At 41.5% G+C, this 21,724-nt stretch overlaps 1 protein-coding gene across 5 annotated transcripts in view; it reads right to left on the bottom strand.

The window, feature by feature from the left end:
• CSMD1 (CUB and Sushi multiple domains 1) overlaps positions 1-21,724 on the bottom strand; it is a 2,034,404-nt gene that overhangs the window by 190,920 nt on the left and 1,821,760 nt on the right. For all 5 annotated transcript variants that reach the window (XM_031669914.1, XM_031669913.1, XM_031669915.1 and 2 more), the window contains 2 exons: positions 17,400-17,516; positions 8,288-8,497 (listed from right to left, as the gene is read on the bottom strand). In XM_031669914.1, the coding sequence (XP_031525774.1) occupies positions 8,288-8,497; positions 17,400-17,516 (327 nt within the window). The remainder of the gene's footprint in view (positions 1-8,287; positions 8,498-17,399; positions 17,517-21,724) is intronic.

The raw sequence follows: 21,724 nt of genomic DNA on the forward strand, positions 1-21,724 counted from the left end.
TGAGGAGAAATCTGTGGCTGGGCTTCAGGGCTGCGGTTGGGAGGAGCGGGGATAGAGCTTAGGTCTGGGAAGAGGAGGGGGTGAATGTGACCAGAGGTGGGTGAAGAGCCATCTGCTGCTGGCAGGAGTGCCCAGCACTTCTCACTGGCTCAGAGCACTGACCCTGGGTGGGAGAACTTGGACTCGATCCCCCTCCATGAACTGACCACTGGCCATGACACTCACTGACAGGCTGCGCTGCAGCTGTCTCACAAGTCAAACTGAGAAAGGGTGGCATGGCCTTAAAGGCCTGTTGAATCCTTGCAAAGTCCTAGAAAGTGCTCTGTCAGGCCAGGCGCAGTGGCTCACGCCTGTAATGTCAACACTTTGGGAGGCCAAGGCGGGTGGATCACGAGGTCAGGAGATTGAGACCAGCCTGGCCAACATGGTGAAACCCTGTCTCTACTAAAACTACAAAAATTAGCCAGGCGTGGTGGCAGGCACCTGTAGTCCCAGCTACTAGGGAGGCAGGAGAATCACTTGAACCAGGGAGTTGGAGGCTGCAGTGAGCCGAGAGCGTACCCCTGCACTCCAGCCTCTCAACAGAGTGAGACTCCATCAAAAAAAAAAAAAAGAAAGGAAAAAGAAAAGAAAGAAAGAAAGTGCTCTGTCTGTTTGCTGCATAAATCAAGGGCAAGGGTTCTGACCTCCAGAGGCCGTGACATTAGGCAGTTCCTGAACAATGGCCCCTGGATCTGCAAGAGGCAATGCAGGTACAACTGACATCTGGTTTCCACGGTCACAGGCAGCACCTGCACCCAACCACGACGGCATGCGCTGCAAGTCCTTGTGGAGAACATTTGACTCTCGGGGTTTTGGCGAAGGTATTTTCACAGCCGTAAAACTTGAGAGGAGCAGGCGGATCTGTCAGGTGTCAGGTCCAAAACGAAAAACTGCGATTGGAGTTTTCCCACAGTGGCCATTCTGCAGCTCAGGGATGGTCGAGTGGTTTTGCAACTCGTGGGAGGAAATTGTTCTTTTTAAACTGACTTCATTAGGTTTAAACATTGTTTCCCCTGTTAGTGCACTGACTAAATCATTTGATTTAGAATCCAAAGACTTCATTTCTCTTCCTTCTTCTGAAATACAACAGCTTGGCTGACACGACTACTTTGGTGTCTAGCAGACTTGATTCCAAATCATACTTCCACAGGCAGCTGTGCACATTTTCACAATTTGCTAACCTCTCTGAGCTTCACTTTTCTTATCTGTGAAATGTGCATAACCTTGGAATTTATGTAGAAATCAGGAAGCATAGAGTGTGGTGCAGAGTGAGCACTCCATACATCACAGTTATTATTGTCATTATTATTATTACTGAGACAGGGTCTCGTTTTGATGCCCAGGCTGGAGTGCAGTGGTGTGATGGCAGCTCATTGCAGCCTTGAACTCCCAAGCTCAGGCAATCCTCCCACCTCACCCTCCTAAGTAGCTGGGACCATGGGTGCCCAACACCACGCCCAGCTAATTTTTTGTAGAGACAGGGTCTCGCCATGTTGCCCAGGCTGGTCTTGAACTCCTGGCCTTGAGCAATCTGCCCGCCCCGGCTTCCCAAAGTGCTGCAATTATTTTTAATATAGTAAAACAGGGGCAATTAGCTCTTCCAGACCAACTAATAATACTTCTGCAAGAGCAGATGAGGACATAAGTAAACACTAACAAAAATCTCTTGCATACAAATACTTCATTTCCATGGAGTTTTAATCCAATTATACAACAGTTTCACGGTATATGTATTATGCTGTTTTCCCAGGCACCTTCTTAAAGGAACCAGCTTCTTCCCCTTTAAATCATGCCCTTGAGTGAAGTCTGCTAATCACATTTCTGACTCTGTGACCCAAGTTGAGCTAACACATAGTCTCCGTCCACGTGGCTTCAGTGGATGAACTTAGACACAAGCTGGTCCCACCAGGAAAGTGTTTCCAAAATGTTTAGCAATTGCAGTAGGGGAAGCAGGATCCCGTCCTTGCTGACCAGGGTATGGTTAGATTGGAGACATATCATCCATGTGTATTAGGGCAGAAAAAGCTATGAAAATCAGAACAGGGGCAAACAGAATTCAGGTGTCACTGAGGCCCAGGCTCTGGACGTGCCCCAGCCCACGCAGCTGTCACCTTGTACTTCTTACCTGAACTAGTTTGAGTCAGATTTCTATCATTTACAATCAAAGAGGGCAGACTCATGGGGAACATCCTGGATCTTTGTCCCCCCCGCCATGGATTACATCTAACCACTAATTGATGGGACTCATCTATGGAGACCAGGTTACTCCTAGAATTTGATCAAGACTCTATTTTCACAACTATGTGTAACAGTGATATATGTGTCTATGTGTTGCAGAGAGGACAACCAAGCAAGTAATTCTATTTTTGTTTTCCCCCTGAGATAGAGTCTCACTCTGTCACCCAGACCGGAGTGCAGTGGCACAATCTTGGCTCACTGCAACCTCTGGTCTCCCAGGTTCAAGCGATTCTCCTGCCTCAGCCTCCCGAGTAGTTGAGATTACAGGCACTCCCCACCACGGCAAGCTAGTTTTTGTATTTTTAGTAGAAATGGGGTTTCATCATGTTGGCCAGGCTGGTCTCGAATTCCTGACTTCAGGTGATCTACCCACCTTGGCCTCCCAAAGTGCTGGGATTATAGACGTGAGCCACCGTGACTGGCTGACAACCAACTAATTCTGATTTTGGGATTTCTGGTGGCAATGGAAGAGATGGAATGAAAAGAAGAGAATAACAGTATGGGCATCGATAATATTTTTATATCACTGGTTACACCCAGGGTACACTCAGAGCTGTTGCACACATGGGTAGGACTGCCAGTGCTTGAGGTAATTCTTCGGGTCATGTTTCCTGACAGTAACTGCAAATCCCACCATCCCTGTGTAACTGGTACTTTGTTGGCTGAAAACACAATCCCTTAAAGAAGCCTTCTACAAAATCCAACATTACCAAGACTGGACACGTGGTATTTGTGCCAGTATCTGCAGTGACATGAATTGGCTAAATTTTTAAATTTTTTTCTATGTAATACTCTTTGGAATTTAAAAAATATATATTTTAAATTTTATTAAATTGACAGATAATAATTACAGATATTCATGGGGTACATAGTCATGTTTCAATACATATAATCTATAGAGATCAGATCTGGGCAATTACTACATCTGTATGTTCATCATCTCAAGCATTTATCATTTATTTGTGGTGGGAATGTTCAATATCCTTCTGGCTCTGTGAAATTACGGAATATGTTATTGTTAACTACAGTCACCCTAAAGGACTAGAGAACACCAGACCTTATTCCTCCTGTCTAGCTACAATTTTTTATCCTTTAAAAGAGTTTTGCTAGCAATATCTGCAATGAGTAGGGACTAAAAATCAATTTAATTTAATGAGGAAGTCAGAGCACAGATAAACCAAATAAAGGCAAGCCCTGCACAGGTGCTTCCTAAAATGCATATGCAGCATGGCAGAAAGTCCCTTAGCATGGGTGGGGTGGGGGGAACGCCTCAAGTATGGAGCTCACAGGTTCTGTGAGACCAATTACAGTCTCACAGACTGTAACCACTGGGGACCAATTACAGGCAAGGCACTGTGCTTCCTGCTGAGCACGGAGCGAGGTAACACAGAAATGACCATCACCTTTATGCAGTGTATTGTTTTCAGTAAGGCATCCTTTAAATATAGAAATACAGCTGTCCCTTGGCTTATGCAGGGGGGTGGGTTACAGGATATGTATATAAAATAATGGAGCATTTTCATATAATCTAAGCACATTCTCTTGTATACTTTAAGTCATCTCTAGATTACTTATAATACCAAACACAAAGCAAATGCTGTGTAAATAGTTGTTATTCTGTATCATTCAAGGAATAACGATAAGAAAAAGAGTCTGTGCATGTTCAGTAGAGACACAACCATGTGTTGCGTATTTCAGAATATTCCGATCTGAGGTGCTTGAATCCACACATGCAGAACCCATGGATGCAGAGGGCTGACTGTATACAATAAATTCCTGATTTTATTAAGTCCCAGGGTATGCCTGTCAGTTTAGGTTCATTTACATGGCATTGAAAGACAATATTCCTGCTGGGCGCAGTGGCTCACGCCTATAATCCCAGCACTTTGGGAGGCCGAAGAGGGCAAATCACCTGAGATCAGGAGTTTGAGACCAGCCTGGCCCACATGCCGAAACCCTGTCTCTATTAAAAATACACAAATTAGCCGGGCATGGTGGTGGGTGCCTGTAATCCCAGCTACTTGGGAGGCTGAGGCAGGAGAATTGCTTGAACCTGGGAGGCAGAGGTTGAAGTGAGCTGAGATTGTGCCACTGTACTCCAGCCTAGACAACAGAGCGGGACTCCCTCTCAAACACAAAAACAAAAAAACAATATCCCATATCTCAGTGACTTAAAATAAGACAGCTTCCTTCTGGCTCTGGGTTGGGATGGCAGGAGACTCTACTCCTGTAGATACTCAGGGATCCAGATGGCTGAGCACTATTAGAGCAAACTAAATTTTGGCTTTTCAAGGTTCCATCCCAAGCGACATTCACTCCAATTCCATCACTCAGTGAAGTCACATCACCACACATCATTTTGAAGGCACCTCTCTCCTGAGTCCAGAAGTGGAGAGAATGGGAGAGATCTGGCAGGCATGCTCGTGACCAACACACGAGGAGAAGCACATCAGAATTCAAGCTTCTGGGTGAGGAGACCTTCCCTGGTCGGGGTACTCAGAGATTGCCTCCTTCAGGGTATTACACAGAAACAGTTCTGAGTGACTAACCAAAGAGTAGGGGTGGAGATGGAGAGCATTGCAGGCTGAGATTGCTACACGTGTAAAAGATCTGAGGTGGAAATCACTGTGGCTGCTGGAGACATTTCAGAGGGGCAAGTGAGAATCGAGACAGAGAAAGAACCACAGCCTGGGAGACTGGGCTCCTTATAGATATTGAACGATTTCCTAAAAATCTAAGAAAGCATGGTAAACGCTTTCATCACAAAAGGAATCAATCCGGTATGCCTTTTGGAAAGAAGAGAGAAGTTGGAGGAGTAAATCTGGAAAGACATTTAGGAGTTTGGCCATTTTCTAGGAGAAAGGTCTGAGAGCAGTTAGGGCTGCTGGTGGTGACACAGGGAGGCAGCCGCAGATTCCAGGTACATTGCACCTCACACTTAGTGAGATGGGGAGACTGGAGGATAAGACGGGAAGCAAAACTGTGAGCTCAGCTTCAGGCCCATGTTTCAGTGCCTGTGTCTTTCCCAGTGGAGGCGGAAAATAGACACTGTGTCCTGGGGCTTGCAGAAGACTTAAGCTGGAGGCACAGGCACAAGACGTATCAGCTGTGAATGGCCATGATGGGCTTTGAATCCAGGAGTTTGAATCATGGAAAGCATAGGATGGAAATATAGGAGGATTCCAACCTCCTACATAGCTAAAGTCAGTTAGAAGTGGTCAAGGAAGCAAAGAAAAAAAGAACTTAGCCAGAGAGACAGCAGAATAACCCAGAGATTTTGTGGCCGCTGAAGCCAAGGGAAAAGGGCGTCAAGAGAAGTGGTAGCCACACTGGAGGTCACCAGGAGACATGAGAAAGGAAGTGTGCCTCTAGGGCTAGTGACATTAACATCTCCTGAAATAGAAGATCTTGTCCACAGAAGAGCCATTCATATTAGACACCAGCTGAATAGATAGAAGCGGAAACAGGTGTAGAAATTGAGCATGTTTACGTAAGTTTTCTGGAATTTTGTTTTAGAAATTAGAAGCTGGAGGAAGATTGGAGGTCAAAGGTACATTAAAATTATAAATAGATGTGTACATGTGTATGTGTGTGTGTGGACGTGTGAGAGACTTGAGTTATATTTGAAATGCTATTGGGGAAAATTTCATGGAGAGATAGTAGCTGAAAATGCAGAAGTAGAAAATATTCACTATACAATGTCTCTGAAATAGTAGGAAGAGAGGTACCTAGAGCATAGGATCGATTACTGGTTTTTTTCTTTCTTTTTTTTTTTCTTTTTTTTAGACGGAGTCTCCCTCTGTCGCCCAGGCTGGAGTGCAATGGTGTGATCTTGGCTCACTGCAACCTCCGCCTCCCGAGTTCAAGTAATTCTCCTGTCTCAGCCTTCTGAGTAGCTGGGATTACAGGTGCCCGCCATCATGCCCGGCTAATTTTTGTATTTTTAGTAGAGATGTGGTTTCACCATATTGGCCAGGTTGGTCTCGAACTCCTGACCTCAGGTGATTCACCTGCCTCAGCCTCCCAAAGTGCTGGGATTACAGGTGTGAGGCCACCACACCTGGCCTCGATTACCCTTAAGTAGGAGGTACATTCTCTTCCATTGAAAAAGAGAAAGAGCAGAAAATAGGTGCACAGGCAAGCAGATCTGTATCCATTTTGTTGTGGGAAATTGCTTCCTCTCTGATGTTCTCTCTCTCTCTCTCTTTCTCTTTCTAGTGTGCTTCAAGTAGGGAATGATTAGTGAGTGATACTGTTTGCTAAGTAGTAAGAAAATAAAGAAGGGAAACACCGGAAGACACAGTGTGTTCATAGAAAAATGCTGGCAATGTCTACAGGCATATTGCTCCCTGAGTTAGCCTTTAGTTTCCTCTCTTTTTTGCTCCTACCTAGATTTCCAGTTTAACAGACCTCAATCCTGGAAGTCTGTGTCTATATTTTATATTTTAGGTGAGACTACACATAATATAATGCCTAAGAGTTCAACATAAAATACTAGCCTCTTTCACTAATAAATATCAAAGCCCTATTTCTGAGCATTCTGTGGAATTAGGGAAACAAGTGATTTAACCATAGTTAAAAAAAAGTGGCAAGCTCTAGATTTAACACTTTCAACCTCATTTGATCTACCAATATTCAAGGAAAGGCCATACAAATCATTTTGCATGAAATAAAAATGTTGAACTTTTTCACATGTCAAAAATGCTTTGATGATGCAAACTTCTCTTACAGATTGCATATTTGAAGGAATAAAAACCGATAAAGTTCAATCACTGATTTTTTTCTCTTTTTATGGTGAAAGTTGAACATGAACAGTGCAGGTAGCCATTATCTGTGCTAAGGCAAGGCATACACACCTGAGAGACCAACAGACTTACCGTCATATGTATCAACTCCCGGCACCATGGGACTCTTGGTGTCCTGAAGGGACAAGAGCTCAGAGGGACACGTGACAAATGGGAAAGCCATGGGATGATGAGAGTCGGCGACTGAGCACGCAGATAACTACGGTCATGGGAGAGAGTGTGTGCAGGTGGAATGGGAGTGCAGGTGAAGCGCAGGTAACAGCTGTACCTGATCATCCCCTGTGTGTCTGTGAAACCGCCTTTGCAAAATTATATCTGAGGAAATTGTGACAGTGAAAGAAACCAGACCTAATCAACTCCATCTTGCTTCGAACCTTTAAGCTGTCCTTGTTCATTCCTGGACATAGACTGAATTAATTTTGGGAAGGTATTCAATTCTTGGTTTGATGCTGAAACAAAATTGATAACGGCCCTTTCCCGAAAAGGCCCCCTTCTTGCCTGGGGACCAGTCTGTCTTTGCAGGACTAATAATTAGCTCTAAGATTAGAAATTATGGTTTAGGGGTCATGCAGCCTCTGGCTCTGAGAGTCCGAACCTCCTCAAATTGCTGTCGGGGATTACATCACTCTTGCAAAACCTAACATCAGTGCTTGAGATATTTTGCAGACCCCGCACTTGCTGGATCAGCTGACACCACCCAGACCGGTAATCTGGCCCAACCAGTTCTGCCACTGCACGCAGGAACAGGAGATAGCAAGAAAAACTCACTTCGGCACCCTGTGATTCCATCTCCGACCTGACCAAGGAGCACTACCGGCTCCTCAAGCCCCTACCCGCCAAATTATCTTTAAAAACTCAAATCCCTGAATGCTGGGGAGACTGATTTGAGTAATAATAAAACTCTGGTCTCCCACACATCTGGCTCTACGTGAATTACTCCTTCTCTATTGCAATTCCCCTGTCTTCATAAATCAGCTCTGTCTAGGCAACGGGCAAGGCAAACCCACTGACGGTTACATCTGTGTCCTTATCTCTGTTTTCAAAAAGAAGTGTTCCACTACGAACCAGAAACCAACATTCCACCAAACAATTATTCCAGTTGTACGAGCTTCGAACCAATCAGGGAGATTTATATTTCCATGCAATTTAAATGTAAGAAGTGTATTTAGATTTGGGTTTCAGTTCTTGTTGTTGTTCCTTACCTTGGTAAGCAAGTTTAAATCCTTGCCGGTTTTGCGAATGGTCACTGTAAAAGTGGATGAGGGTTTCATGCGTCGTGCTCAGCAGGGCCGCGGGGAGATCCGTGCCGCTAAATTGTCCAATCATGGGGCTGGTGTGGTAAGGTCCGTTTTGAATTTCAAGGAAGTCATGATTAGCTTCGGTAGAGAAATTCAGAAACTGAATATGGGCACCTGTGGAAAAACGTGCGAACTTAATGAAAGTTCATATCGAAATGTGTAAAATCAATGCTCATAAAAAGTGACTGAAGTGTTAGCAGTCTCCCCAGACAGTCCCTCTCTGTGAACTGAACCATGCCACGGAGGATGGCAGGCACTGTGGATGACAACGCACCCTGGCTCTATCTTACCTCTGCCACTTTCTGCCTCATGGTCTTTTTCCAGGAAACTCATGTCCAGAAGTCAATTTGTTTGTGAAACATGAATATTATCAGCACCGTACCACAGAGCTACACAGGTAGAATCCTTAGAGTACCAACTAGCACACGCGCGCACGGGGATGATTTTGTCCAGTGACTTTTACGATTATGACAATCTTAAACATGAAGTTGTGATCGTCTGTTACATCACCCAAAAGCTAATTGATGGCTTTATCAAGGAAAAATAAAAACAAAACAAACAAACAAAAACAATTTTGGTCTTAAAACATGCAGCAGAGTTTTTTGTTTTTGTTTTATGTTTGTCTGTTTGTTTTGTCTGTTCTCCTTGTCCTATAGTTCCATGCAACAAACTTTAAAAGTGGCTTTTACACTAACTGGATGGTCATACCATTGCACAAGTTTTATTAGTTCAGCAAGTGATCATTTTCTATTGTGTTACGTGTGCAAAACAAAATATTGATGTTTGTGAGAAACCCAATCCAATAAACCCCACCATAACTCTCACGATTAAATCTAACAGCCTGGCATAGTTCAGCATACCAAAAGACTGTTCAAATGACCAGTGTCTCTGATATCATACTGATTTGTGAATTAAATAAGCTATGGCTGATAATTTAAAAGGAAACAATAACAAACAATTTAGAGTTATTTGCATTGTGGCATTTTTAAACTTATTTTACTAGCATGCCTTAGATATTCTAACTTATTTAAGCAATTTATATAGAACTCCAAAGACGTTAGTCTTTGCATAAATCCATGCAGTTAAGCTGGGCCGTAAAACCTAAACTAAGCTAACTAACGGCCGTTGTAGAGTGTTATTCCAATATGAAAGAAAGCTTTACTCTGCGTGGTTCTTCTCTTTTTGATAGATGAGAACTTAAATTTTTTTTTCATCTAATATGTTTCCTAGATTGGGAAAATTAAAGATAACACCTACTTGGGTTATCCTACTTAATTTTAAGTGCAGAAAAATATTCACACAAACATATCTACTCAGGTATCAAAGGAAAACAGTTGTCAGAGGCCAGTACTTTGTAAAAAGGAAGAAAAAAGTCCAAGTGAAAAATTGTAGGGAAGAAACACCTAAAATCTCTCAACAAAATTTAAAGTCATACAAGAAAAACAATTTCATTAATTATGGAGAAACTTGGCAGGGAGAAGCAAAAGGGTAAATAATGCCCTGCCTGGGTGGGCATTGTGTGAGGCCAATGGTATGCCTGGGGTCTGATTTGCCAACCAAGATTATTCCCAGCACAGTAATCATCGCTATGCTCATAATTTATAGGTGAGTAAACCAAGGCTCAGAAATGTTAGCTGTTCTGTCTCATGTCACACAGGAAATGGCAGAGTAAGGTTTAACCCCGCACTCACTGACAAAGGCCTCACTTTTTCTGATTTGGTATGCCAATAGGCTAGACAAGAGCTGACAGTCTCATGATGGTAAAAATATTCCACTCTTCTTGGAGAAAATCAGTTTGTATTATGTTCAACCTTGATTGAAAGAGGATGAATTAAAAAAAATAGAATGTGAAAAACTGGAGGAGACAAAAAAAAAGAAGAAAAAGAAAGATCTTTAATAATTTAAGCAAACTTTAGAATTCTTTTTAGAACGAGTAGCTAGATTCATATCACACTGTCCAAGTCTATAGGCTGGTACTATATCACCAGTCAAGAAAGGGCTATCTCAGCCTGCGGTGGTCTTGGTCATTCTAACATCGTCTGCTGTATATAACCAAGGTGGAACAACTCTTTAAATATACAACATTTCTGCAAATATTCAAAAATGTCAAATACTGCTGTTTGTCGAACAGCCACAAATAAGCTATTAATTTGTTTCTAAATTCCAGAAAATATTTTTGTTCAAAAGAAATTCAGAAGTGAGGGGAAAAAAAAGAAAAAAGAGAAAGAGGGAAAAGAAAAGTATCAAGAAGAGGAAAAGGAAGGAGAGGAAGAGGAAGGAGGAAGAGGAAGGAGGAGAAAGGAGAAGAGGAAGGAAGGGAGGAAGGAGGAGGAGGGGAAAAGGGAGGAGGAGAAAAAAGGAGGAGGAGTTCAGGGGCTCCTGTAATTATGGTTGGGAGCTGCTGAGCAGGCAGGACTGCTCAGCCAGTGAGTGCAGCCAGATCTGCAGGCAGTTTGGTAGGTATAGCCAGATCAAATTTTGAAAAATAGAATTGTATAATGGCGTCGTCTTGCTCATGTGTGTTTGTGCGACTGCCTTATGAACACTGAATCCACGTGCTCCACAGAGTTTTATAGACATTCCTCACATTAATCACAACCAGGCGGATTCAAGAAGCTGACCCGAGAGCAATAGAAAACAACCTGTTGAATTGCCGGCACTTCTATGTGCCCAGAGTACCAGAAAGGAACACTGGGGCCAGACTGGAACACTTAATATCTAATGGTAGGGAAATGGGTGGAAATGTGCTCACTTCGGATGCGCACATGCAGACTTTAGACATATTTATCCAGAAACACATTTTGAAATTCATGAGCCGGCACAGTCACGAAAGATAACAACTTGCAAAGGGATCAGGGTGCAAAGAAATGGAGGATGTCCAACGTCTCAGAAGTACAGGACCCAGTGAAAGTGGTTTGTTACTGATTTGGAATTCAGCTTGAAAAGGAAATGGAATTATGACAATTATAATATTGTGAGCAAAATTACCATTTTAAGCAGGATAAATTATACAGCAACATATCAAACTACCTAATCCATATCAGAAAATAGAACAGAGCCCAGCTCTAATCTGGCTTAAAATAGAATTATTTAGCCATCTAATTTTCAGCAAATTGCATCCAGTTTGACATTGTAAAGCCCAAATAAAAGGATTAAAATAAGCATAACCTGGTTATCCTTCTATTATCTCAGAAAGTACTAAAAATATATATATTATTTCAACAACAACAACAAAAATCTGAATGCTTACCTTTGGTGGAATTTACCCAGCACCCTCTCATCCAATTGTGATTACATATTGAAAATTAAGTGCCTGTGACAAGTCACCTGCACAGAGAATTTTTGCCTTTGGCGTTGACAAAACTTTGAATAGTAGTGTGACCATGATCTCAGAGTTAAACCTTAGTCTTTAGTTGATAGAACCTGTGAATATTACTTGCTCTGTTTTGCACCTTCTGTGTGTAATAAAAATATAGCAAAAGTGTTAATACCTATGGAATTTATAGAACATTCTAAAGAACCTTTTATATTGTCCCTATATTTCTAGACAGTCCGATGGCATGGTAATTTTGGAGAGCATTGTGTGCACGATTAGTACAGTAGATTTTAAGTATAAAAGGTAATGGAGTAAGGCAGATAGAAATCTTGGTTGCGTTTCTGTTAATGGTGCCCTTAGACACTCTCAAGAAAACAGAGACAGAAATCCTGAGTTGGTTGAGTTCTGCCAGAGCATCACAAAACAGCAAGCCAAGTCTGTGAAAAGGAAAGAAAATGGCACACAACTATTGGGTTTAGCTACTAGATAACTAAACTAGAATTTTGTTTAGCTATTAAAAACAGCACTTAGATAATGTCCTATGTCATGCAGTTACAATACTTCAAAATAGCCCTATGGGACTGATATTTTATCATATTCCCTTTAAAAATAAGGAAGCAAGTTTCAAAAACATTCTGGTATCTTGTATAATCATTGGTAGGACTAAGATTTCTACTCAGCTCAACTCAGAGCCCCAAATTGTGAGCAACCACAGCTTATGCTGCCAACTGCCTCAGTCCTTTTGGCTAGAGTTCTCTTGGTCATTTTGAGGGACAGGCTGTGTGGGTCACTGTGGGTTACTGAGGCAGGGTGTAGAAAACAGTTGTTCCTGGAATGAATAATTAGGAAAATGAGGCAGGATGATTTCCACATGATACCAAAGCAGCTAATTGCTTTTACCAATTCTAACTGTGGCTTGATCCATGGGAATGGGCTCTGGGAGTAGAGTTAATCAAAAGAATTATTTGACTAAACTGGCAACTGCTTAACTCCTGGATTAGATAATCGATCAGGCAATTCCACGCTTATCCAGTTGTATGGGAAGATCCGTAATACCCAATAAAATCCTCCCAAGGTGAAAAACATCACATATATTTTTCTTCAAGAAATGGCAATAATGTCTTGTATTCCGGATAAGCGTTATTACTCAGAGTAACTGGAGGAGCACGCTTACTGGTAGAACAGCTGTGCCCTGAGAATCCAAATCCCAAAACTGATAACCAAGGGGACACATATGTATGTTCAGATGCTAGATATACAATCCGAAGCCTAGAAATTACATTTAAGAAAGCTTTGCAAGAACAATTTTTCATTTTTTCTTTTGTAATTCACTTTGGAGTTTTGATTTGTCATGCTGTTTCATACTCAAAAATATTATATCTCTATTTTCAACTTGCCAAAATCTCATGATTTCTACATGTTTACATGAAAGCAATTTTTCTTAAATAATATTTATAAGAATCTTGTGAAAATTTTTGTGCATTCCTCATCTTATTTAGATTGAAAGCACTCTTCTATAAATTGGAGAAAGGCTTCCTGAAGGAGTTTGACTCCAGCATCCAAGGAACTGGAGTTGCTTTGGGAAGATGCCAAATTCATTTCTTACTTCAGCCAGGGGCACTGAATCAGAATTTAGGAAACAGGCCACGGGAAGCTACATTGTAACAACACAACCTCCATTGAGGCTTCTGGCACAAATAAAATTTGAGCACCCTGGCCGTGCAGTCATTTTCCTTGTTACTTATGGTTGCAAGTTTAAGTAGATACAAATGACACTCTCTTAGGGTCTAAGGCAATCAAGCTTCCCATAATGTCTGTTTCTTGATGAAATTTCCAGTGATACTTCAAAAGAAACATTGTTTAACACAGTTTCCCAAACCTCTGAAAACAGACGAGGGGAGAGGCAGTATAGTGATGCAATGCACCATTTGCCCTTACAGGAGGAGCTGGTTAACTCTACCATGATTACTCGTGTGAACTACCTAACACATATATGTCTTTTCTGAGTATTAAAGAAGACATATCTTCTGGCTATTCTATTGCAACCTGATCACCGAGCTCACCCTAACAGCATTATCCTGGTAAGATATTTTTTTGTGAGACGTCAGTTGAAATACCTGTCTACCTTCTCAACCTCCCTGTTTGTCCTGTTAGGAAATAAGGGGCCCTTTTCTGAGTTGTAACCACAGGAAATGTTCCAGAATCACTTTATGGTTTGGGTATTAATAGAAAGCAACATGAGACACCAAAAAGGGGAGAAGTCATAATTACAAGATAATTGTGGTCACCTCTGCTATATTCCCATTTTGTTTCACATAAGAAACTTCTGGAGTGAGCACTTGATTTTTAAGTGCAGACGTCTGAGCTTGAACCCCAAACTTACTTCCTCAAAATTTCCAAGGATATTATCTGATATTTGCTTATGATCTGGGAGATTCTGAGAAGAGCTTGCTGACAAGAATAAGATAAGGTTCAGAGAAAGAAAAATGACCTGCGCAGTGCTGTGGGTATAAATTAGGAATTGAACAGGAGAACCTGACTCAGATGAAATCGTTCACATGCTGCAGAAGTGTGGTTTGACATTTGATAACAAGACTCACGACGTTGGTTTAAAATTCATGTGCATAGGCCGGGCGCGGTGGCTCAAGCCTGTAATCCCAGCACTTTGGGAGGCCGAGACGGGCGGATCACAAGGTCAGGAGATCGAGACCATCCTGGCTAACACGGCGAAACCCCGTCTCTACTAAAAACACAAAAAATTAGCCGGGCGAGGTGGCGGGCGCCTGTGGTCCCAGCTACTCGGGAGGCTCAGGCAGGAGAATGGCGGGAACCCGGGAGGCGGAGCTTGCAGTGAGCCGAGATCGCGCCACTTACTCCAGCCTGGGCGACAGAGCGAGACTCCGTCTCAAAAAAAAAAAATAAAAATAAAAATAAACAAACAAAAAGAAAAGAAAACAAAACAAAACCAAAAAAACGATGTGGGGTTGAAAGCTAGATAGTAAAAATTTCTCAGATTCTGCAAATTGCTCGAAAATGATGTAAGCCCTAGAAAGAACTCCTACCAGGGGCATCATCATTCCAAATGTTGACCATGTCAGGGGACGCATGGCCACTCACATCCCTCTCCTCCCCATTTCTCACTTCGCATCTGTTACTATTCAGAGTTATAAAATTTATCAGAGGCAACCCTGGCGCATTACTCAAATGTAATCTATAACAAATTATTCTGAAGCATACCTACATCTATTCTAAAAAGCTAGGGATAACATTTTTTATGCCTGTTGGATTTGAGATACAGTTTCTTTTCTCCTCTTCCAGATCCTCTTTAAATCCTCATGCTATGCAATATCAAATTTTTAAAAGATTTACATCAGTTTAAAGATATTTCATAATTTATTTTTCATTTCAATCTTCTTTAAATAGTTTGTTTAGGTTTTACAGATCCCAAATATGAATTTAGACAATTTGGTTTCATTGAAGTTTTTTCCCAAATTATTCTCTCGCACAATAGTTTATAAATAAATAAATAAGAAAATATACTAAATGATACCCTTCTCAGAAATGATAAAATAGTAACATTGGAAAAATAAGTTAAGAAAATATTTATACCAATTTTATTTTATTCATAGAATGTTTCCAATTAGTTTTGAGAGGAAGGTGGCAAACATTTGGAAGAATAATACAAAATACAACTAGGTAATTTTATTATTTGTTTCACGTTTTTTTTTTTTGTTGTTGTTTATCACATGCCAAGACCTGCACTAATCTTCTAGCCAGAATTTTTATGTATGTATTTATTTATTCATTTATTTATTGAGACAGAGTCTTGCTCTGTCACCAGGCTGGAGCACAGTGGGGCGATCTTGGCTCACTGCAACCTCCACCTCTCGGGTTCACGCCATTCTCCTGCCTCAGCCTCCCAAGTAGTTGGGATTACAAGCAAGTGCCACCATGCCCAGCTAATTTTCGTATTTTCAGTAGAGACAGGGTTTCATCGTGTTGGCCAGGATGATTTCGATCTCCTGACCTCGTGATCTGCCTGCCTCGGCCTGCCAATAGCCAGAATTATTTTAATTAACCCTCACCATAACCTTATGTAGCTATTTCAGGTATAGAAATGAGGAAGCTGGGGTTCCTGTGGATGAACTCATTTAAGAAAACCACACCTCCTTCAGGGATCGCTGCAGTTTGCCTCAGATTTCTCTCATTCTCTGATGTTCATGACTACAATAATTTGCCCAACACGGCTGTGGTCCTTAAGAGCACTGCGGCCGTGGAAACTATCCAGGGTTACACATATCTCTGAAATAATTCTTAACCCCTGACTCCAAAGATTAGTTCAACAAGTTCATGTCTCCAGATCTCCATGGCAAGGACGATGGGGCCCAGCTTGGGGGAACAGTGGAGCCAATGTTGTTGAAAGTGATTCACAGCTCTCCGTTTCATTTAGCCCTAGCAGAATCACTGCCTTATGCTCAGAGAGATGATGATTGAAAAAAACAAAACTAGCAAACTAAGAAACCTGGGAGAAGTAAGGGGCTGCTATAATAATCCTTCCACAAAGTCTCTCCCTTCCTCGACCACCACCAGACCTGGCCTCCTACAGATAACTGGGCGGTGATGGACTCCACAGGCCGCCCCCGTCGAGCTGCTCTTCCACGGTCCTCCTCTTTCGTGGTGGAACGCTCATGTTGGTTGACTGCATTTCCCATGTCCGGCGCCTGACTGACCTGCCCGGCCGTCATTCCGACTGTTTATTCCCCGGCCACTCTCTGTTGAGCAAGCCCACCCTGACTGCTCACTCCTACTGCTACTGCCATCCTGGGCACAGATTCTAAAAGCAGAAGCTTTGAATAAAGAGTGTGATCTTCTTCCAGGGCAGTGATTTCTATTTATGGTTGTATTCATTCATTCATCATTCAGCTACTATTTAGTACAGAAGTACCCAGCTACTCTGCCCTAGGACATTCACTGAGTACCTAACTTGGTCTACCTAGAGTGAGTGCTGTAGAGAAAATCACAGGTAAGGGAGACCCAAATAAATGAACTAAAATACGAAAGAGGCAGACAGGGAAAGGCGTGAGAGGGGATCAAAATTTCACAAAGACCCTGCATTTCTGAAGAGAGGCCAGAAAAAGTTTCTATAATAGTATACATAAAAATTAAATTTATAAATTTATTTAAGGTGAATAACCTGAATGTTAATAACTAGATATTAAAAAACAACTTATTTATTAACCTGGAAACAATGTAATATATAATAAAAATGTATAAAACCATACCATGTCTTGAAATTTGTTTTATATTTATTTTAAAAGGAGTCATAACCTTTAAAAAAACCTTCGAAATTATCCAGAAGAAACAATAACCATTATTGACTTCCAGAGACAGATTAGAAAAAGCGTTATGATAAATAAAGAGAGTGATAATTGAATTAGGGATGCTACATTTTGCACTCTGTGTGCCTACGATATCATCATTCGGCCAATTTAATTTGCCTTGAAAAGAGTTGCATGGTTCAGTTGATTTTTCAAATAAGTTTCCCACTCTCAAAGTTACTCTGCGAAAGCTTTATTTAAATCTGAATGCCACTTTCAATTACAGATACAGTTATGTCAACAGAATAAGGCATTTTATTCTGCTTAATTCTTTCTGAGATGGAAATGAAAAAAATGAACTTTTAGGAATGTTTTCACTTACCATAGCCGACGGGTAATGAGATCCTCCAGGTGCAGTCTAAGTTGTTGGGGTAGGAACCTGGGAAGCCGGGGCTCAGGATTACACCGCCCAAAGTGTTCAGCGTCCCTCCACAGGTGGCTGTTAAGTGGACAAGATGTCAGTCCTGCGGGTCCTCACTTCCTCCCTGGAATCTTTGCTCCAACCTGCTTCACTCAACTATGCTGAGAAACAGCAAGTCTTCGGAGTTGAATTCCGTCCCTAATTACAGCACACGATACAGTGCTGTGTGCCTTAGTTACTTATGAGCTGTGCTCTCCCTCTTGACAGTGACCTGCTTTAGAATAAAGACCGTTTTTCAAGATCCATCTTCTCCTCGTACTCAAAGGCTCCCAGTAAAGATTAGTCCATTTAATGTCTGCATTGCAGTCAGGCATCAAATAGACTTCAGTTTATCAGCTGCAATTCATTGAGAGGTACTATTAGTCCCTATTTATTGATCGCTAACTATGTGGTACTTACTGTACCTAGATACACATTACACAGATTAACTCACATAACAACCTGAAAGGATGACCATTCCCCTCTTACACACAAAGAAACCAGGCCTGGAAGAGATTAAGAAATTTGCCTAAAGTGACATGCCTGGTAAACAGTACAACCAGAAGGTCATTCCAGCTTCGTCTGCTTCCAGAACCCGTTTCAGCCAGGACACATGACTGTCAGATAGCTTTTCAATTTTGGAATGTAGCTAACTGCAACCACTTTCTCCCCAGGAAATCTTATGCTGTGAGAGAGGGTGAAATGAGTTCATGCATCTTGCCTTATCTTGGCGACTCACATGTTTTGCTACTGTATCTGAGGTTTGACTATAAAGAAACACAACTGATTTTACAACAAACGTGCCCAGTGATATAAGTTGAAGCATTTGAAATTCCAATCTTTGACCATTTGTAACCTATTGAAATAATTTCTTATATTCCAAAATTATGCAAATAATGCCTCTTCTTTTCAGGAAGCCCAAAGGAAATGGCTTTATTCTAACAATGCTCTCATTATGCAAAATATTTTAAACAAAATATTTTCTGGAAGCCCTCTTTTAGAGGCCCCCTAGGACCGGCAGTGAAGCCTTTTTGTTTTTTAATCATCATTAAGGCTGAAACACTTTATTTGTAATTTAATATAAGAAATAGCTAAAACTCAAGTCTAGTGAATACGGTGATTGCTCAAGCCAGGGCACCATATTCTGGATTTCAAACATTATATAAGTTGAAAAATGTGAGTTACAAACATTTAAAAGTGTATTTTTGTGGTGTGAGTCATAATTCTGGAAAAGTCTTGGACACCATCAACTGTGTTGCTATTTAAAGTATAACCTCTCCAGGCGATTTCTTTGTGGGAGAGACCAGGCATTTGCAAGGCCAGGCTCCCGTCTGCACTTTGTCCATGCAGCTGCTGACTGTGCGGAAGACACACCAGTGAATCTGAGTGGCATGCCTGAATATGTTTAGCAGTAATACCCTTTCCCTGAGGGCTCATGTGACCTGCAGTGACAGTAGATATGCGTATTCAACTGTCAGAGGTGTTAAACCAGAACAACTCCACCTTGAATAGGAGTTGGATAAAATAAGGCTGAAACCTACTGGGCTGCATTCCCAGATGGTTAAGGCTTTCTAAGTCACAGCATGAGATAGAAGGTCAGTGCAAAATACAGGTCATAAAGACCTTGCTGACAAAACAGGTTGCAGTAAAGAAGCCGGCTAAAACCCACCAAAGCCAAGGTGGCCATGAGAGTGACCTCTGATCGCCCTCACTGCTACACTCCCACCAGTGCCAAGACAGTTTACAAATGCCATGGCAATGTCGGGAAGTTACCCTAAATGGTCTAAAAAGGGGAGGCATGAATAACCCACCCCTTGTTTAGCATATCATCAAGAAATAACCATGAAAATGGACAACCAGCGGCCCTCGAGGCTGCTCTGTCTATGGAGTAGCCATTCTTTTGTTCCTTTACTTCCTTAATAAACTTTACTCTATGGACTCGCCCGGAATTCTTTCTTGCGCGAGGTCCAAGAACCCTCTTTTGGGGTCTGAATTGTGACCCCTTTTCTTTAACACAACTACAGGGAAGACATGAATGAAAAAGGCCGAATCAATGACAAAAAAAAGGAAAACAACAGAACCAGTAAACGTGGTATTACTAAAAAGTTCCTTTTGATTTTAGCATGATTTCTGCACACACATGCAAATGTAAATCATAAAATACAAACACCTATATATATCTTCAGCTGAGGACTGAGGCAGCCCTGCAGGAGGGGCTGGCCCAGGACCTGAACGTAGACGGCATCATCAATACAGATGCCTGTGTCCCACACAGACCAAATGTCTGTGTGATGCGAAACTGATCACAGGCCTGAACCCTGGGTTCATCTCCTGTCAAACACGCAACAATCACCTAATTACTTGAGACCTTAGTTAAAGCCACAATAATCCTTTGTTTTTGCTGTTGTTCATCTAGAAAACTACAAGTCAATAGATAAGCATAAAAACAGAGCTCCCAAAAGATGCATATCCATCTTTTCTTCCTTTGTGACTTTTTTTAAGACAGAGTCTCACTCTGTCGCCCAGGCTGGAATGCAGTGGTGCAATCTCAGCTCACTGCAATCTCTGCCTCCCGGCTTCAAGTGATTCTGCCTCAGCCTCCTGAGTAGCTGGAATTACAGGCACCCATGACTGAGAGTACACCTGGCTAATGTTTGTATTTTTAGTAGAGACGGGGTTTCACCATGTTGGCCAGGCTGGTCTCGAACTCCCAACCTCAGGAGATCTGCCTGCCTCAGCCTCTCAAAGCCACCATGCCCGGCCCTTTGTGACATTTTAAGGCGACTGGGCTTGCCATGTCTTAGATTGGTTCGGTGTCCATCTCTATGTGGTCGTCACATTGTGGACTGACTTCCTGCCTCTTGCCTGGGAAGCTCCCTCCCTGCCAGACCCTTTCTTATAGGTAAATAGTGTATTTAGAGTTATTGGTAAATACGGTTTTTGTAAAGGGAAAGGAATTTATTTTTATAAAATGGCTAGAGACCTTATATTTTACTGGATTTATACATCTTATTATGTATGGATTCCTGATTTGGAGGGGGAGACGGAATATATAGAATTTTTACTGAAGGACACAGACACACGGTGCTGAAGGGCTCTGTGGTGCAGTGAGACAGGGAGGTCCCGGGCCACCTGCTGTGACGAGAACCTCACTCAGCTGTAGGGCCCTAGAAATCCGCGAGACCATTCTGGGGCTTGTCACAAATATTCAACATAGTCAACATTGGTTAAGCTCTGAGAACACTGCTTGATATGTTCACCTCTAGAGAAGTGGTTTTATATACAGTATCTTCATTAGTACTAGTAATTTTCAAAATCAGGTCATGGGATTTCCAGGAGCTCATAAGCAAAATATTATCTCTCTTGAACTTCTCCTAAAATTCCCCGGTTTGGAGTAATCTAAAGCTAACAGCTACAAAAAACCTTTCAATCTCTAGAATCGGTCTTTGAGCTTCATCATGGGTCATGTATGAGTTTTTTAAACAATGAAAAAACTTGTATACCCTGTAAAGAATTATGGAAGTTGACATAACTTCAACATGTGCTAATATTTACAATGTTAAATAAAAGAGAAAAGCCTATTATATTTTGCAAATATACGTTAATTATTTGAAAAAAAAATCCCATTGTGTAATACAAAGTGACAGCAAAGGCATATTGTATGATTCAATGCCTGCTTATAATTGATTTCATTGTGAAGTTTAAAAAATTTCAATTCCTGATGTTAAGGGAAGGCTCTTCATTTAAAAATAAATAGGCAGATTGATGTTCTGTATGAATCAAAGGCAGTTTTAATTTTTTCCTTTTTAAAATTTTTAAATGTTTTCTTCCATTTCAAGGCTGGGATTTTAAACGTCTCTACAAGTAGCTCTTTGTTTTTAGCTGACATGTTAATCTAGACATTTATTTTTACCAAAAATAGCTTTTAAAAATAGGACACTGGCCACTAAGGTATATTTTTCACTTGTAAGCAAATATGATATAGGGAAGATAACATAAACAGGCATTCTCTCCTGGAGGAGACTATCATAAAGGCTGAAGTTTTGTTTGTTTTACAGGTTTCGTGCAGTTTTATTTTCCTCTACACAATTTCATCTGCATCCCATGCAAGGCAGTTAAATTGTGTATTACTAAAAACCACTGAATACCTACATTTATTTGAGATGTGGGGAAATTAGGCTGTCAGAAGAATGTGTAACAGACAGTAATTACCTGGCTTTCCCTGTGGGTGTCCATGCCACACTATG

The sequence above is a fragment of the Papio anubis genome, chromosome 8 (assembly GCF_008728515.1).
Source record: "Papio anubis isolate 15944 chromosome 8, Panubis1.0, whole genome shotgun sequence".
NCBI lineage: Eukaryota > Metazoa > Chordata > Mammalia > Primates > Cercopithecidae > Papio > Papio anubis.